Here is a 15,253-nt window from a genome sequence, read left to right on the forward strand (position 1 = left end):
CAGACTTTATCTTTTTGGGCTCCAAAATCACCGCAGATGGTGACTGCAGCTATGAAATTAAAAGACGCTTATTCCTTGGAAGAAAAGTTATGACCAACCTAGACAGCAAGTTGAAAAGCAGAGACATTACTTTGCCAACAAATATCCATTTAGTCAAGGCTATGGTTGTGAGAGTTGGACTGTGAAGAAAGCTGAGCACAAAGAATTGATGCTTTTGAACTGTGGTGTTGGAGAAGACTCTTGAGAGTCCCTTGGACTGCAAGGCGGTCCAACCAGTCCATTCCAAAGGAGATCAGCCCTGGGATTTCTTTGGAAGGAATGATGCTAAAGCTGAAACTCCAGTACTCTGGCCACCTCATGCGAAGAGTTGACTCATTGGAAAAGACTCTGATTCTGGGAGAGATTGAGGGCGGGAGGAAAAGAGGACGACAGAGGATGAGATGGCTGGATGGCATCACTGACTCGATGGATGTGAGTTTGAATGAACTCCAGGAGATGGTAAAGGACAGGGAGGCCTGGCGTGCTGCGATTCATGGGGTCGCAAAGAGTAGGACATGACTGAGCGACTGAACTGAACTGGAGTGACAGATTTCCCCTTTTTGTGCTTCAAAATCACAGCAGATTGTGACCTCAGCCATGAAATCAGAAGACAATTGCTTCTTGGCAGGAAAGCAATGACAAACCTAGACAGTGTTGAAAGCAGAGATATTACTCTGCAGACATGGTCCGTGTATTCAAGGCTATGGTCTTCCCTATTGTCATGTATGGATGTGAGAACAGGACCGTAAAGGAGGTGGAACACCAAAGAATCGATGCATTTGAATTGTGGTGCTGGAGAGGACTTCTCAGAGTCCCTTGGACTGCAAGGAGATCAGATCAGTTCAGTTCAGTTCAGTCGCTGAGTCCTGTCCAAATCTTTGCAATCCCATGGACTGCAACACACCAGGCCTCCCTGTCCATCACCAACTCCTGGAATTTACTCAAATTCATGTCAATTGAGTCAGTGATGCCATCCAACCACCTCATCCTTTGTCATCCCCTTCTCCCGCCTTCAATCTTTCCCAGCATCAGGGTCTTTTACAATGAGTCAGTTCTTCTCATCAGGTGGCCAAAGTATTGGAGTTTCAGCTTCAACATCAGTCCTTCCAATGAATATACAGGACTGATTTCCTTTAGGATGGACTGGTTGGATCTCCTTGCAGTCCAAGGGACTCCCAAGAGTCTTCTCCAAATCATAGTTCAAAAGCATCAATTCTTTGGTGCTCAGCTTTCTTTACAGTCCAACTCTCACATCCATACATGATGACTGGAAAAACCATAGCCTTGACTAGAAAGACCTTTGTTGGTAAAGTAATGTCTCTGCTTTTGAATATGCTATCTAGGTTGGTCATAACTTTTCTCCCAAGGAGTAAGTGTCTTTTAATTTCATGGCTGCAGTCACCATCTGCAGTGATTTTGGAGCCCCAAAATGTAAAGATCAGATCAGTCAGTACTAAAGGAGATTAACCCTGAATATTCACTCTGATCCTAATGCTGAAGCTCCAGTATTTTGGTCATGTGATGCGAACAGATGACCCATCGGAAAAGTCCCTGCTGCTGGGAAAGATTGAGGGCAGAAGGAGAAGAAGGTGTCAGAGGAGGAGATGGCCAGATGGCATCACCAATGCAGTAAACATGAACTTGGCAAACTCTGGGAGATGGTGAGGGACAGGGAGGCCCGGTGTGTTGCAGTCCATGGGGTTGCAAAGAGTAGGACATGACAGGGTGACTGAACAGCAACAAGTTTTATATGCTAATTCTTAATGTTAATAGTAAGTAACTCAGCTAGAATGTTACCAAAGGACTTGAATATATATATATATATATATATGTATATATATATTTCACCAAAGAATATATGTTGCTGTTGTTGCTTAGTTGCTAAGTTACTTCTGACTCTTTTGCAACCCCTTGGACTGGACCCTCTTCCAGGCTCCTCTGTCCATGGGATTTCCCAGGCAAGAATACTAGAGTGGGTTGCCATTTCCTTCTTCAGGGGATCTTCCTGACTGAGGGACTGAACCTGTGTTTCCTGCATTGCAGGCAGATTCTTTACTGCTGGGCCACCAGCGAAGACCAAAGAATATATAGAAAAGGTCAAAAAGCATATAAAAATAAGCCCAATATCACTAGTGATTAGGGAAATGCCAATTAATACTGCAATAAGGTACTATTTCACACCAACAAAAATAACCATAATTAAAGAGAGAAACAAAGTTAGTACAGCTGAGCATCTGGAAAAACAAGTTCAGTTCAGTTCTGGTCAGTTGCTCAGTTGCATCCAATTCTTTATGACCCTATGGACTGCATCATACCAGGCCTCCCTGTACATCACCAACTTCTGGAGTTTACTCAAATTCATGTCCATTGAATCGATGATGCCATCCAACCATCTCATCCTCTGTCGTCCCCTTCTCCTCCTGCCTTCAATCTTTCCCAGCATCTGGGTCTTTTCAAGTGAGTCAGCTCTTCACATCAGGTGGCCAAAATATTGGAATTTCCTCTTCAAAATCAGTCCTTCCAATGAATATTCAAGACTGATTTCTTTTATGATGGACTGGGTGGATCTCCTTGCAATCCAAGGAACACTCAAGAGTCTTCTCCAACACCACAGTTCAAAAGCATCAATTCTTCAGTGCTTAGCTTTCTTTATAGTCCAACTCACATCCATATATGACCACTGGAAAAACCATGGCCTTGACTAGATGGACCTTTGGTGGCAAAGTAACCTCTCTGCTTTTGAATATGCTATCTAGGTTGGTCATAACTTTCCTTCCAAGGAGTAAGTGTCTTTTAATTTCATGGCTGCAGTAACCATCTGCAGTGATTTTGGAGCCCCCCAAAATAAAGTCTGACACTGTTTCCACTGTTTCCCCATCTATTTCCCATGAAGTGATGGGACCAGTTGCCATGATCTTTGTTTTCTGAATGTTGAACTTTAAGCCGACTTTTTCACTCTCCACTTTCACTTTCATCAAGAGGCTCTTTAGTTCTTCTTCACTTTCTGCCATAAAGATGGTGACATCTGCATATCTGAAGTTATTGCTATTTATCCCTGCAATCTTGATTCCAGCTTGTGCTTCATACAGCCCAGTGTTTCTCATGATGTTCTCCACATATAAGTTAAATAAGCACAGTGACAATATGTAGCCTTGACATACTCCTTTTCCTATTTAGAACCAGTCTGTTACTCCATGTCTAGTTCTAACTGTTGCTTCTTGACCTGCATATAGGTTTCTTAAGAGGCAGGTCAGGTGGTCTGGTATTCCCATCTCTTTCAGAATTTTCCACAGTTTATTGTGAGCCACACAGTCAAAGGCTTTGGCATAGTCAGTAAAGGAGAAATAGATGTTTTTCTAGAACTCTCTTGCTTTTTTGATGATCCAGCGGATGTTGGCAATTTGATCTCTGGTTCCTCTGCCTTTTCTAAAACCAGCTTGAACATCTGGAAGTTCACAGTTCGTGTATTGTTGAAGCCTGGCTTGGAGAATTTTGAGTATTACTTTACTAGCACATGTGATGGTGGCTCAGACAGTAAAGCATCTGTCTACAATGCGGGAGACCAGGGTTCGAGCCCTGGGTTGGGAAGAATCCCCTGGAGAAGGAAATGGTGATCCACTCCAGTACTATTGCCTGGAAAATCCCATGGACAGAGGAGCCTGGTAGGATACAGTCTATGGGTTGCAAAGAGTCAGACATGTCTAACTGACTTCACTTTGGGCTTCCCTGGTGGCTCAGAGGGTAAAGCATCTGTGTGCAATGTGGGAGACCCGGGTTCAATCCCTGGGTTGGGAAGATCCCCTGGAGAAGGCAATGGCAACCCACTCCAGCACTCTTGCCTGGAAAATCCCATGGACAGAGGAGCCTGGCAGGCTATAGTCCATGGGGTTGGAAAGAGTTGGACATGACTGAGCAACTTCACTTACTAGCGTGTGAGATGAGTGCAATTGTGTGGTATTTTAAGCATTCTTTGGCTTGTCTTTCTTAGGGATTGGAATGAAAACTGAAATCCTCATAAATTTTGAGGAAGGAAGTATGGTACAACTACTTTGAAACACAATCTTGAAACTTCTTTAAGTGTTAAACACTTCTAACTATCTAACAAAAATAATTTTTAAAATGTCTACACAAATATCTTTGTACAAATATTCACAGCAGCACTATTCGTAATAGCTGAAAAGTGTACATAACTCATTTCTCTCAACTGCTGAATAAGTAAACAAAATATTCAATCAAAGGAATACCGTTTGGCAACAAAAAGAAGTGAAGTACTGATATATGCTACCATATGGATAAAACTCAAAAACATTATTTCAAATAAAAGAAACCAGACACAAATGTCACATACTATATTTATTCCTATGATTAAATTCAAAAGTTAATTTCATTCATATATTTTGTTCACATAAGATGGTCAGAAAAGGTATATGTATAAAGATACAAAGCAGACCAATTGTTGTGTAGGTTTGTGGGTGAACTCAGGAGCAGAAATTGATGCAGGCTTTCTTTCTGGGCTGGTATAAATATTTTAAAAATGTGATTGCGGCAAAGTTCTATAAATTTCCTAAAAATGATTGACAGACTTAAAGAGAGTAAATTTTATGGTATGAAATTAACCCCAATAAAGTTGGTAATTTAAAAAATCACATATTTATAGAAATCAGCAAAAATAAGAAAAAAATCATATAAGAATAGGTAACACTGTGCTGTAACTATAGGGAATAGAAAATACTACTTAAAGAAACTGACAGGGGAGAACTCTTGCTTTGATCTAGACTGAGTTTTAACAAGAACATCATTTGCCATTTTTCCATGAAAAATGGTGGCAATGATAACATCACAATTTTTCCTTAATTAGATCTTGTTAAAAGCCCTTTGTCACAGGCAAACCTAATCACATGTTTTAAATAATGAGAAATGAAAGAAGAACCAAAATAAAGAGAAAGCACTCACTCATGTCAGTACATTAATGAAATTAATATAGCTGAGAATGTCATATTAGGAAGCTATCCAAATGGAAACTCTGTGAAATGTTATCATTTACAATTCAGAGACAAATGAATGGCTTCTGCTCACCCGTATGCTCATGATTTAAATCCAGATTAATTCCTTATATGCTAAGCCATTTAAATATCAAAAGCAAAAGGCAGGCCTTACTCCTCCTTAAGATTGACAACACAAGCTCATTTACCAGACATTACTAGGACAACAGATGAACTTACTTTTTCACCGGGAGGACCAATTGGACCTTGTGGACCAGGAAGACCCTATTTTAAAAGAATTTATTTCATAAGTATCACATCATAAGAACACACTTTTACGATTAGCCCTTACATGCAATGACCTATGACTATCTATATATATCACCCACATTCTCCAGAAGATTTTACAACACTGTGTAGTTTTATACAAGCTACTCTTTTGGCAATGGAACTGTAATGTGATCCTATTCAGAACCCTCCTGCAGGTATCCTGGCATTCCATGAACACTGAATGACTCATTTTACTCTTGGAAGAAAGAAAAGCCACTGCAAATTTGTTCAAAAAATTTTTTAAAGGAATAAAATAGAATGAGCTTTGTACATTGATACATAAACTCTCAGCCCTAAATAGAAAATTTTGAGGCTGTCAATTTTCTTGTATAAAGGTACCGTCTTCCCCCATTACCTTAACAAAAACTGTGATGGCTTAGACTTACTTGAGGTCCTGGGTTTCCCTGCTGACCAGGAGGACCCGGCTCCCCTTGAGGACCCTGACATAGGAAAATGGAAAAGAGTCTTTAACAGAACTATTTCACATGATAGGTTTTGTCTTTCGGATTGAAAAATAGACCCCATATCATGTTTCCCTTTAGAGAATCTGGAAAATCTTGCAAATATTAATGCTAGCAAAAGAATTTGGCAAAACATTGTAAGAAACCTTAATTTTAGATTTAGCAACAAAAATGGTTTGCTAGTATTTAGATTACAGAAATGAGTTACTTTATGGATATCTTGTACATACCATGTTCCCTTTTGGTCCTGGGGGGCCATCCACACCTGCTATGCCCTTCAATAAAGAAAAAATATACATGAGTGTATACAGGTTCAGATGCTACAATAGAAAATATAAAAAACTAACCTAATAGCATGATACCCAGTAACCTAGGGTAACTAAAAGTCATTTTAAAACTCAAAGGAAATGAGAGAAAAAGCAAGGTCTATACTCTCCTCTCCATGTCCATGGAGACATCCTAGCAGTATTTTCTACTGTGTGTTGGGAAAAAACAATAAAATACATAAACTAAAAGGAAGAAAGAAGAAAGAAGCAGATGGAGTGAGCACACTCAGTTAAATTGATAGGCAGCATCATTAGGTCTTAGATTATAATAGTGAAACTTTGGCTGCCTAGTGAAAGCTTTAACAGCTTTCGGGCTTTAAGACTCTGGCCATAAGCTTTCCCTAGAACATTTTGAATCTTTTCAACAATACATACAGGCTGTCCAATAGGTCCTGGAGTTCCTCTTGGTCCTAGCAAACCTCGTGGACCCTAGGAGTAAAAACGAAACAGATTATTAAAAAAAAAAAATGCCTTCAAAACGTGCCTTGTCTTTTAAATAAATACATTTTAATGTAATGTTTTGATTAAAACATTTATTCATCCTCTTTTAACACACCAAAAGGGGCATTTAAAATAGCATTTTTTGTGAAACAATTACCTAGTGTTTATATTGAGCCAAAAGCCAAAATGGATGAGTGAGTCTTTAATATAGAAACTGTATCTTTGAGTCTATGGAATTACATATGAATCACTTATGAAACTTTTAATATAGGAAATATTTTAAAGCTTTAAGTAAGTAACTTTTGTGCCATTTTCCAATTTGAATAGCAACACTGAATCTTTTTAAATCTTATAATTCAAACAGACTACACAAAGAGTCTTGATTCTCAGGTTTTTTTACATTTAGGTAAATTCAATCTTGAGAGAATATTTCTACTGAGAGAAAGAAACAGCTGGATGACTATATTAGGAAGATTAGAAACCACTTTCATGACTTTTAAAATTATTATGATTTAAGCAATCATTTTCTTCTCTTCTTCCCCTTCTCCATTTTTCCCTCCTTCAAAAAAGTCAACAGTATGGTTTACTGCTATATTTACTTGAGTGACTGAGGAGCCTGGTGGGCTATAGTCCAAGGAGTTGCAAAGGGTTGGACACAATTGAGCAACTAACACATACAAACACACTGTGCCTGTGAATTGACAGGTCCTTGGAAGAAAAGTTATGACCAACCTAGATAGTATATTCAAAAGCAGAGACATTACGTTGCTGACTAAGGTCCGTCTAGTCAAGGCTATGGTTTTTCCTGTGGTCATGTATGGAGTTGGACTGTGAAGAAGGCTGAGTGCCAAAGAACTGATGGTTTTGAACTGTGGTGTTGGAGAAGACTCTTGAGAGTCCTTTGGACTGCAAGGAGATCCAACCAGTCCATTCTGAAGGAGATCAGCCCTGGGATTTCTTTGGAAGGAATGATGCTAAAGCTGAATCTCCAGTACTTTGGCCACCTCATGCGAAGAGTTGACTCATTGGAAAAGACTTTGATGCTGGGAGGGATTGGGGGCAGGAGGAGAAGGGGACGACCGAGGATGAGATGGCTGGATGGCATCACCGACTCGATGGACGTGAGTCTGAGTGAACTCCAGGAGATGGTGATGGACAGGGAGGCCTGGCATGCTGAGATTCATGGGGTCGCAAAGAGTCGGACATGACTGAGCAACTGAACTGAACTGAACTGATAATATGGCAAACTAGCAGTAAAACTAGGAGGTCTGCTTCTACTGTTGGTTTTTGATTGACTAGGTTTGAGTAAACCTTTCCAAATCATTTCTAAAATTCAGTGGAAAAAAGGATATAATTTAATAAATTTTATAGTTATATTTGATATATACTAAGCACCTCAGTTTTGGTAGTAGGAGTAGCAAGCACCTCATTTTTTGTAACCAGTAATACTAGTTTATCCTAAAAAAATAAAAAATTCTAGAGATATTGAAATGAAAAATGGAAAAAAAATAAACAGCAACAAAAACTGGATAAGGTTTTTTGGATGGCAAGTTGTTGTTTAGTCTCTCAGTTCAGTTCAGTTCAGTCACTCAGTTGTGTCCGACTCTTTGTGACCCCATGAACTGCAGCACGCCAGGCCTCCCTGTCCATCACCAACTCCCGGAGTTCACTCAGACACATGTCCATCAAGTGAGTGATGCCATCCAGCCATCTCACCTTCTGTCGTCCCCTTCTCCTCCTGCCCTCAATCACTCCCAGCATCAGAGCCTTTTCCAATGACCAAAGCACTGGAGTTTCAGCTTAAGCATCATTCCTTCCAAAGAAATCCCAGGGCTGATCTCCTTCAGAATGGACTGGTTGGATCTCCTTGCAGTCCAAGGGACTCTCAACAGTCTTCTCCAGCACCACAGTTCAAAAGCATCAATTCTTCAGTGCTTAGCTTTCTTCACAGTCCAACTCTCACATCCATACATGACCACTGAAAAAACCATAGCCTTGACTAGATGGATGTTTGTTGGCAAAGTAATGTCAAAACGCTTTTCAACATGCTATCTAGGTTGGTCATAACTTTTCTTCCAAGGAGTGAGTGTCTTTCAATTTCATGGCTGCAGTCACCATCTGCAGTGATTTTGTAGCCCCCCAAAATAAAGTCTGACACTGTTTCCACTGTTTCCCCATCTATTTCCCATGAAGTGATAGGACCAGATGCCATGATCTTCGTTTTCTGAACGTTGAGCTTTAAGCTGACTTTTTCACTCTCCACTTTCACTTTCATCAAGAGGCTTTTTAGCTCCTCTTCACTTTCTGCCATAAGGGTGGTGTCGTCTGAATATATGAGGTTATTGATATTTCTCCCGGCAATCTTGATTCCAGCTTATGCTTCTTCCAACGCAGCGTTTCTCATGATGTACTTTGCATATAAGTTAAATAAGCAGGGTGACAATATACAGCCTTGACGTACTCCTTTTCCTATTTGGAACCAGTCTGTTGTTCCATGTCCAGTTCTAACTGTTGCTTCCTGACCTGCATACAGGTTTCTCAAGAGGAAGGTCAGGTGGTTTGATATTCCCATCTTTTTCAGAATTTTCCACAGTTGACTGTGATCCACATAGTCAAAGGCTTTAGCATAGTCAATAAAGCAGAAATAGATGTTATTCTGGAACTCTCTTGTTTTTTTCATGATCCAGCAGATGTTGGCAATTTGATCTCTGGTTCCTCTGCCTTTTCTAAAACCAGCTTGAACATCTGGAAGCTCACGGTTCACGTATTGCTGAAGCCTGGCTTGGAGAATTTTGAGCATTACTTTACTAGCATGTGAGATGAGTGCAATTGTGCGGTAGTTTGAGCATTCTTTGGTATTGCCTTTCTTTGGGATTGGAATGAAAACTGCCCTTTTCCAGTCCTGTGGCCACTGCTGAGTTTTCCAAATTTGCTGGCATATTGTGTGGAGCACTTTCACAGCATCATCTTTTAGGATTTGAAATAGCTATACTGGAATTCCATCACTTCCACTAGCTTTGTTCGTAGTGATGCTTTCTAAGGCCCACTTTACTTCACATTCCAGGATGTCTGGCTCTAGGTAAGTGATCACACCATCATGATTATCTTGGTCATGAAGATCTTTTTTGTACAGTTCTGTGTATTCTTGCCACCTCTTAATACCTTCTGCTTCTGTTAGGTCCATACCATTTCTGTCCTTTATCAAGCCCATCTTTGCATGAAATGTTCCCTTGGTATCTCTAATTTTCTTGAAGAGATCTCTAGTCTTTCCCATTCTGTTGTTTTCCTCTATTTCTTTGCATTCATCACTGAGGAAGGCTTTCTTATCTCTTCTTGCTATTCTTTGGAACTCTGCATTCAGATGCTTATATCTTTCCTTTTCTCCTTTGCTTTTCACCTCTCTTCTTTTCACAGCTATTTGTAAGGCCTCCCCAGACAGCCTTTTTCCTTTTTAGCATTTCTTTTCCATGGGGATGGTCTTGATCCCTGTCTCCTGTAGAATGTCACAAACCTCAGTCCATAGTTCATCAGACACTCTATCTATTAGATCTAGTCCTTTAAATCTATTTCTCACTTCCACTGTATAATCATAAGGGATTTGATTTAGATCATACCTGAATGGTCTAGTGGTTTTCCCTACTTTCTTCAATTTAAGTCTGAAATTGGCAATAAGGAGGGCATCAGAGGGCAGAATTTTGCAAGAGGGCATCAGAGGGCAGACACACTGAAACCATAATCACAGAAAACTAGTCAATCTAATCACACTAGGACCACAGCCTTGTCTAACTCAATGAAACTAAGCCATGCTGTGTGGGGCCACCCAAGACGGGTGAGTCATGGTGGAGAGGTCTGACAGAATGTGGTCCACTGGAGAAGGGAATGACAAACCACTTCAGTATTCTTGCCTTGAGATCCCAATGAACAGTATGAAAAGGCAAAATGATAGGATACTGAAAGAGGAACTCCCCAGGTCAGTAGGTGCCCAAAATGCTACTGGAGATCAGTGGAGAAATAACTCCAGAAGAATGAAGGGAAGGAGCCAAAGCAAAAACAATACCCAGTTGTGGATGTGACTTGTGATAGAAGCAAGGTCTGATGTTGTAAAGGGCAACATTGCATAGGAACCTGGAATGTTAGGTCCATGAATCAAGGCAAATTGGAAGTGGTTAAACAAGAGATGGCAATAGTGAACATCGACATTCTAGGAATCAGCGAGCTAAAATGGACTGGAATGGGTGAATTTAACTCAGATGACCATTATATCTACTACTGTGGGCAGGAATCCCTCAGAAGAAATGAAGTAGCCATCATGATCAACAAAAGAGTCCGAAATGCAGTACTTGGATGCAATCTCAAAAATGACAGAATGATCTCTGTTCGTTTCCAAGGCAAACCATTCAATATCACAGTAATCCAAGTCTATGCCCCAATCAGTAACTCTGAAGACGCTGAAGTTGAATGGTTCTATGAAGACCTACAAGACCTTTTAGAACTAACGCCCAAAAAAAGATGTCCTTTTCATTATAGTGGGCTGAAATGCAAAAGTAGGAAGTCAAGAAACACCTGGAGTAACAGGCAAATTTGGCCTTGGAATATGGAATGAAGCAGGGCAAAGACTAATAGAGTTTTGCCAAGAAAATGCACTGGTCATAGCAAACACCCTCTTCCAACAACACAAGAGAAGACTCTACACATGGACATCACCAGATGGTCAACACCAAAATCAGATTGATTATATTCTTTGCAGCCAAAGATGGAGAAGCTCTATACAGTCAACAAAAACAAGACCAGGAGCTGACTGTGGCTCAGATCATGAACTCCTTTTTGCCAAATTCAGACTTAGTTGCTCAGTCATGTCCAATTCTTTGTGACTCCATGAACTGTAGCACACCAGACTTCCCTGTCCTTCACTATCTTCGGGAATTTGCTCAAACTCAATGTCCATTGAGTAGGTGATGTCATCTATCCATCTCATCCTCTGTCTTCTCCTTCTCATCTTGCCCCCAATCTTTCCAAGCATCAAGATTTTTTCCAATGTGTTGCCTCTTCAAATCAGGGGGCCAGAGTACTGGAGCTTCAGCATCTGTCCTACCACGTAATATTCAGGGTTGATTTCCTTTAGGATTGACTGATTTCATCTTGCTGTCCAAGGGATTCTCAAGAGTCTTCTCCAGTGCCACAGTTCAAAAGCATCAATTCCTTGGTGTTCAGCCCTTTTTATGGTCCAAGTCTAACATCGGTACATAATTACTACAAAAAACTTAGGTTTGACTATAGGGACTTTTGTTGGCAAAGTGATGTCTCTGCTTTTTAATATGCTGTCTAGGTTTCTCATAGCTTTACTTCCAAGAAGTAAAAGTCTTTTAATTTCTTGGCCGCAGTCACTGTCCACGGTGATTTTGGAGCCCAAGAAAATAAAATCTGTCACTGTTTCCACTTTCCCTCCATTTACTTGCCATGAAGAGATGGGAATGGAAGCTATGATCTTAGATATTTGAATGTTGGACTTTTAGCCAGCTTTTTTCACTATCCTCTTTCATCTTCATCAAGAGGCTCTTTAGCTCTTCTTCAATTTCTGCTATTAGAGTATTATCATCTGCATATCTGAGTTGTTGATATTTCCCCATGCAATCTTGTTTCCAGCTTGTAATTCATCCAGCCTGGCATTTTGCAAGATATACTTTGCATAGAAATTAAATAAAAGTGTGAAAGCATGAGCCTTGTTGTACTCCTTTCCCAATTTTGAACCAGTCTGTTGTTCCATGTCTGGTTTTAACTGTTGCTTTTTGACCTGCATACAGATTTCACAGGAGACAGGTAAGGTGGTCTGGTATTCCCATCTCTAAAAATTTTCCAGTTTGTTGTGATCCACACAGTCAAAGTATTTAGTGTAGTCAATGAAGCAGAAGTAGATTTTTTTTTTTAAATTTTCTAGCTTTTTGTATGATCCAAAAAATGTTGCCTATTTGATCTCTGGTTCATCTGCCTTTTCTAAATCTAGCTTGTACATTTGAAAGTTCTGGGTTCATATACTATTGAAGCCTAGCTTGAAGGATTTTGGGCATCATCTTGCTAGCATGTGAAATGACCACAACTGTATGGTAGTTTGAACATTTTTTGGCATTTGCCTTTCTTTAGTACTGAAATGAAAACTGACCTTTTCCAGTCCTGTGGCTACTGTTGAGTTTTCCAATTTTGCTGGCATATTGAGGGCAGCACTTTCACAGCATCATCTTTTAGGATTTGAAATAGCTCAGCTAGAATTCCATCACCACCACTAGATTTGTTCTAAGTAATGTTTCTTAAGGCCCACTTGACTCTACATCCCAGAATATCTGGCCTTATACGGGATCATATCATCATGGTTATCTGTATAATTAAGACCTTCTTTACGTAGTTCTTCTGTGTATTCTTGCCACCTCTTCTTAATCTCTTCTGTGTCTGTTACATCCTTGCCATTTCTGTCATTTATTGTGCCCATTTCTGCATAAAATGTTCCTTTAGTATCTCCAATTTTCTTGAAGAGATCTATAGTCTTTCCTGTTCTATTGTTTTCCTCTATTTATTTGCATTATTAACTTAAGAAGGCTTTCTTATCTCTCTTTGTAGTTATTATATCCCACATTTTTTTTTTCCTCTCAATTTTCTAAGATTTAATGAAAGAAGAGCCGTAAGTATCCTTTTTAAACGTTTTTTCACATACAAATTACCTGGTTAGGCTAAGTAAGATTGCAATTCATTATTGACTTTATATATGTAACACCAAGCACTATTCTTCCTAAATAGGGTATTATTTTTTTAAAAAAAGAAAAGTTGCTTACAGCTTCACCTGGAAGACCCCTTGGTCCTATTTCTCCATCTTCTCCCTGTCATGGACATAATGAATAGGATAGTGATGTGATCAGACAATGCAACATTTCAGCATGGCTTTGTTTAATGTTTTAATTTTAAATATTTCTTAAAAGAAATGAACTTTCTTATACCCTCATTCCATCTTCACCAGGAGGACCAGGAGGACCTTGAGGACCTCGTTCACCCTATTAAAGAAATCCAAATACAATTAGAATTTGAAGTAAACCATAATATTTATAACTCTATCCTACAGCTATCCTTGCCAAAGTAATGAAACATTTGGTAGAAAAACTTATGTTTTATTTTCTCTCCTGAAAACACTTCAGAGATAAGTCATAATTTTACATTAACTAGCATTACAATTTAGTATGCAAGGAAAACATTCCTTCAATTTTGAAAACAAAAAGAAATAAATAAAATATCCAAATAATTTTCAGACTTTTAATTATTACAAACTAACAAAATTATTTTGCTGAAGATTGTCTTCAGTCTTCATGGTGCATGGATGCACTTTGCTGATTTTTATTTTAATTTTTTCTGCTTCTTAAATAATTCTCATCAATTCAGTAAAGTTCTGGAAGACTAACAAAGCTTCATTTTAAAAAAAAATATGTATTTCTCTCAACATGCACACACTAGATATTTTGCTAAACTTTCATGAGACTTTTCTTTTCTTTATCTTTCTTTTTTTCACATTTTCTAATTTTCCTAAAGATTGCCTCACCTTTATTTTTAACTTTTGAAGAAAAGTAATGTGAAGATCCAAAGTTGATCTTTTATGAGAGACCACATCCTGGCTTAATTTCCCACTTAAACTACTGACTGGATTATTGTTCAATATTGTATATTGTTAATAAACCCTAGTAAATTATAAACTCCTGCATTGAACTATAAACTTATATTATCACAAAGAAGTAGTCTATGGTATCTCAATCTACCAAAACCATCTAACAAGTATAATAAAATACATTGCCCAGTATATTGTAATATTAACTACAGATTGCCGGCAGGTGTCTTTTGAATATATCCATAGACAAAATGTAAGAAAGAAATTGAGGTAATTATCAAAAAATTAGAGGCAAAATTAAATCTCTATACTTGTTCTGTAAATATATTTTGCATATACAATACATCCTGGAGGAGGGCACAGCAACCCACTCCAGCATTCTTGCCAGGAAAATCATGGACAGAGGACCTGGCAGGCTACAGTCCAGAGGGTCACAAAGAGTCTAACAAGACTCAAGCGACTTAGCATGTACACATACATGTACATAAAGATTCTGCCTCAACTTATATTTATGTAAAATAAGTATTTTAACATCTAAAAAATTAAAAAAACATATTTATTCATGTATCTTTTAGATATACTGATTTACATGAGTTCACAAATACTTAATTTCCTTATTTCTTAGTGTAGCTATTTAAAATATTTCATAGTATTCTTATATTATCCCTGTATAAAAAGCAATAGAATAGTATATCTTACCCTGTGACCCTTGTCACCTGGTAGACCTGGAAGTCCATCAAATCCTCGATCCCCCTGTAAAAGCATCATCATCACCATCATCAACAATGTCATATTCTGAACTTATTTCTGAACTGTAATTTGAATATGAAATATTATTTCATATCAGGAAACTTTATTTTAAAATATAAAAATTTCAGGAGAAACTGAGATATGAGATCTTAATATACAAACATATGAGATGAGTTCCTGACCTTGGCCCCGGGTTCTCCTGGCATTCCTCTTCCTCCATCAGCACCCGGACGACCCTGATAGTACCAAGAACATGACTAAGCAAAAAGGATTCCAAATAGCACA

At 38.7% G+C, this 15,253-nt stretch overlaps 1 protein-coding gene across 1 annotated transcript in view; it reads right to left on the reverse strand.

The window, feature by feature from the left end:
* The window catches only part of COL11A1 (collagen type XI alpha 1 chain), a 231,805-nt gene that overhangs the window by 124,794 nt on the left and 91,758 nt on the right, over positions 1–15,253 (reverse strand). Inside the window, exons 17-24 of the mRNA XM_069599057.1 lie at positions 15,151–15,204; positions 14,918–14,971; positions 13,563–13,616; positions 13,401–13,445; positions 6,514–6,567; positions 6,043–6,087; positions 5,738–5,791; positions 5,262–5,306 (exon numbers count right to left, since the gene is read on the reverse strand). Coding sequence (XP_069455158.1) covers positions 5,262–5,306; positions 5,738–5,791; positions 6,043–6,087; positions 6,514–6,567; positions 13,401–13,445; positions 13,563–13,616; positions 14,918–14,971; positions 15,151–15,204 — 405 coding nt within the window. The remainder of the gene's footprint in view (positions 1–5,261; positions 5,307–5,737; positions 5,792–6,042; positions 6,088–6,513; positions 6,568–13,400; positions 13,446–13,562; positions 13,617–14,917; positions 14,972–15,150; positions 15,205–15,253) is intronic.

This window comes from Ovis canadensis, chromosome 1 (genome assembly GCF_042477335.2).
Source record: "Ovis canadensis isolate MfBH-ARS-UI-01 breed Bighorn chromosome 1, ARS-UI_OviCan_v2, whole genome shotgun sequence".
NCBI lineage: Eukaryota > Metazoa > Chordata > Mammalia > Artiodactyla > Bovidae > Ovis > Ovis canadensis.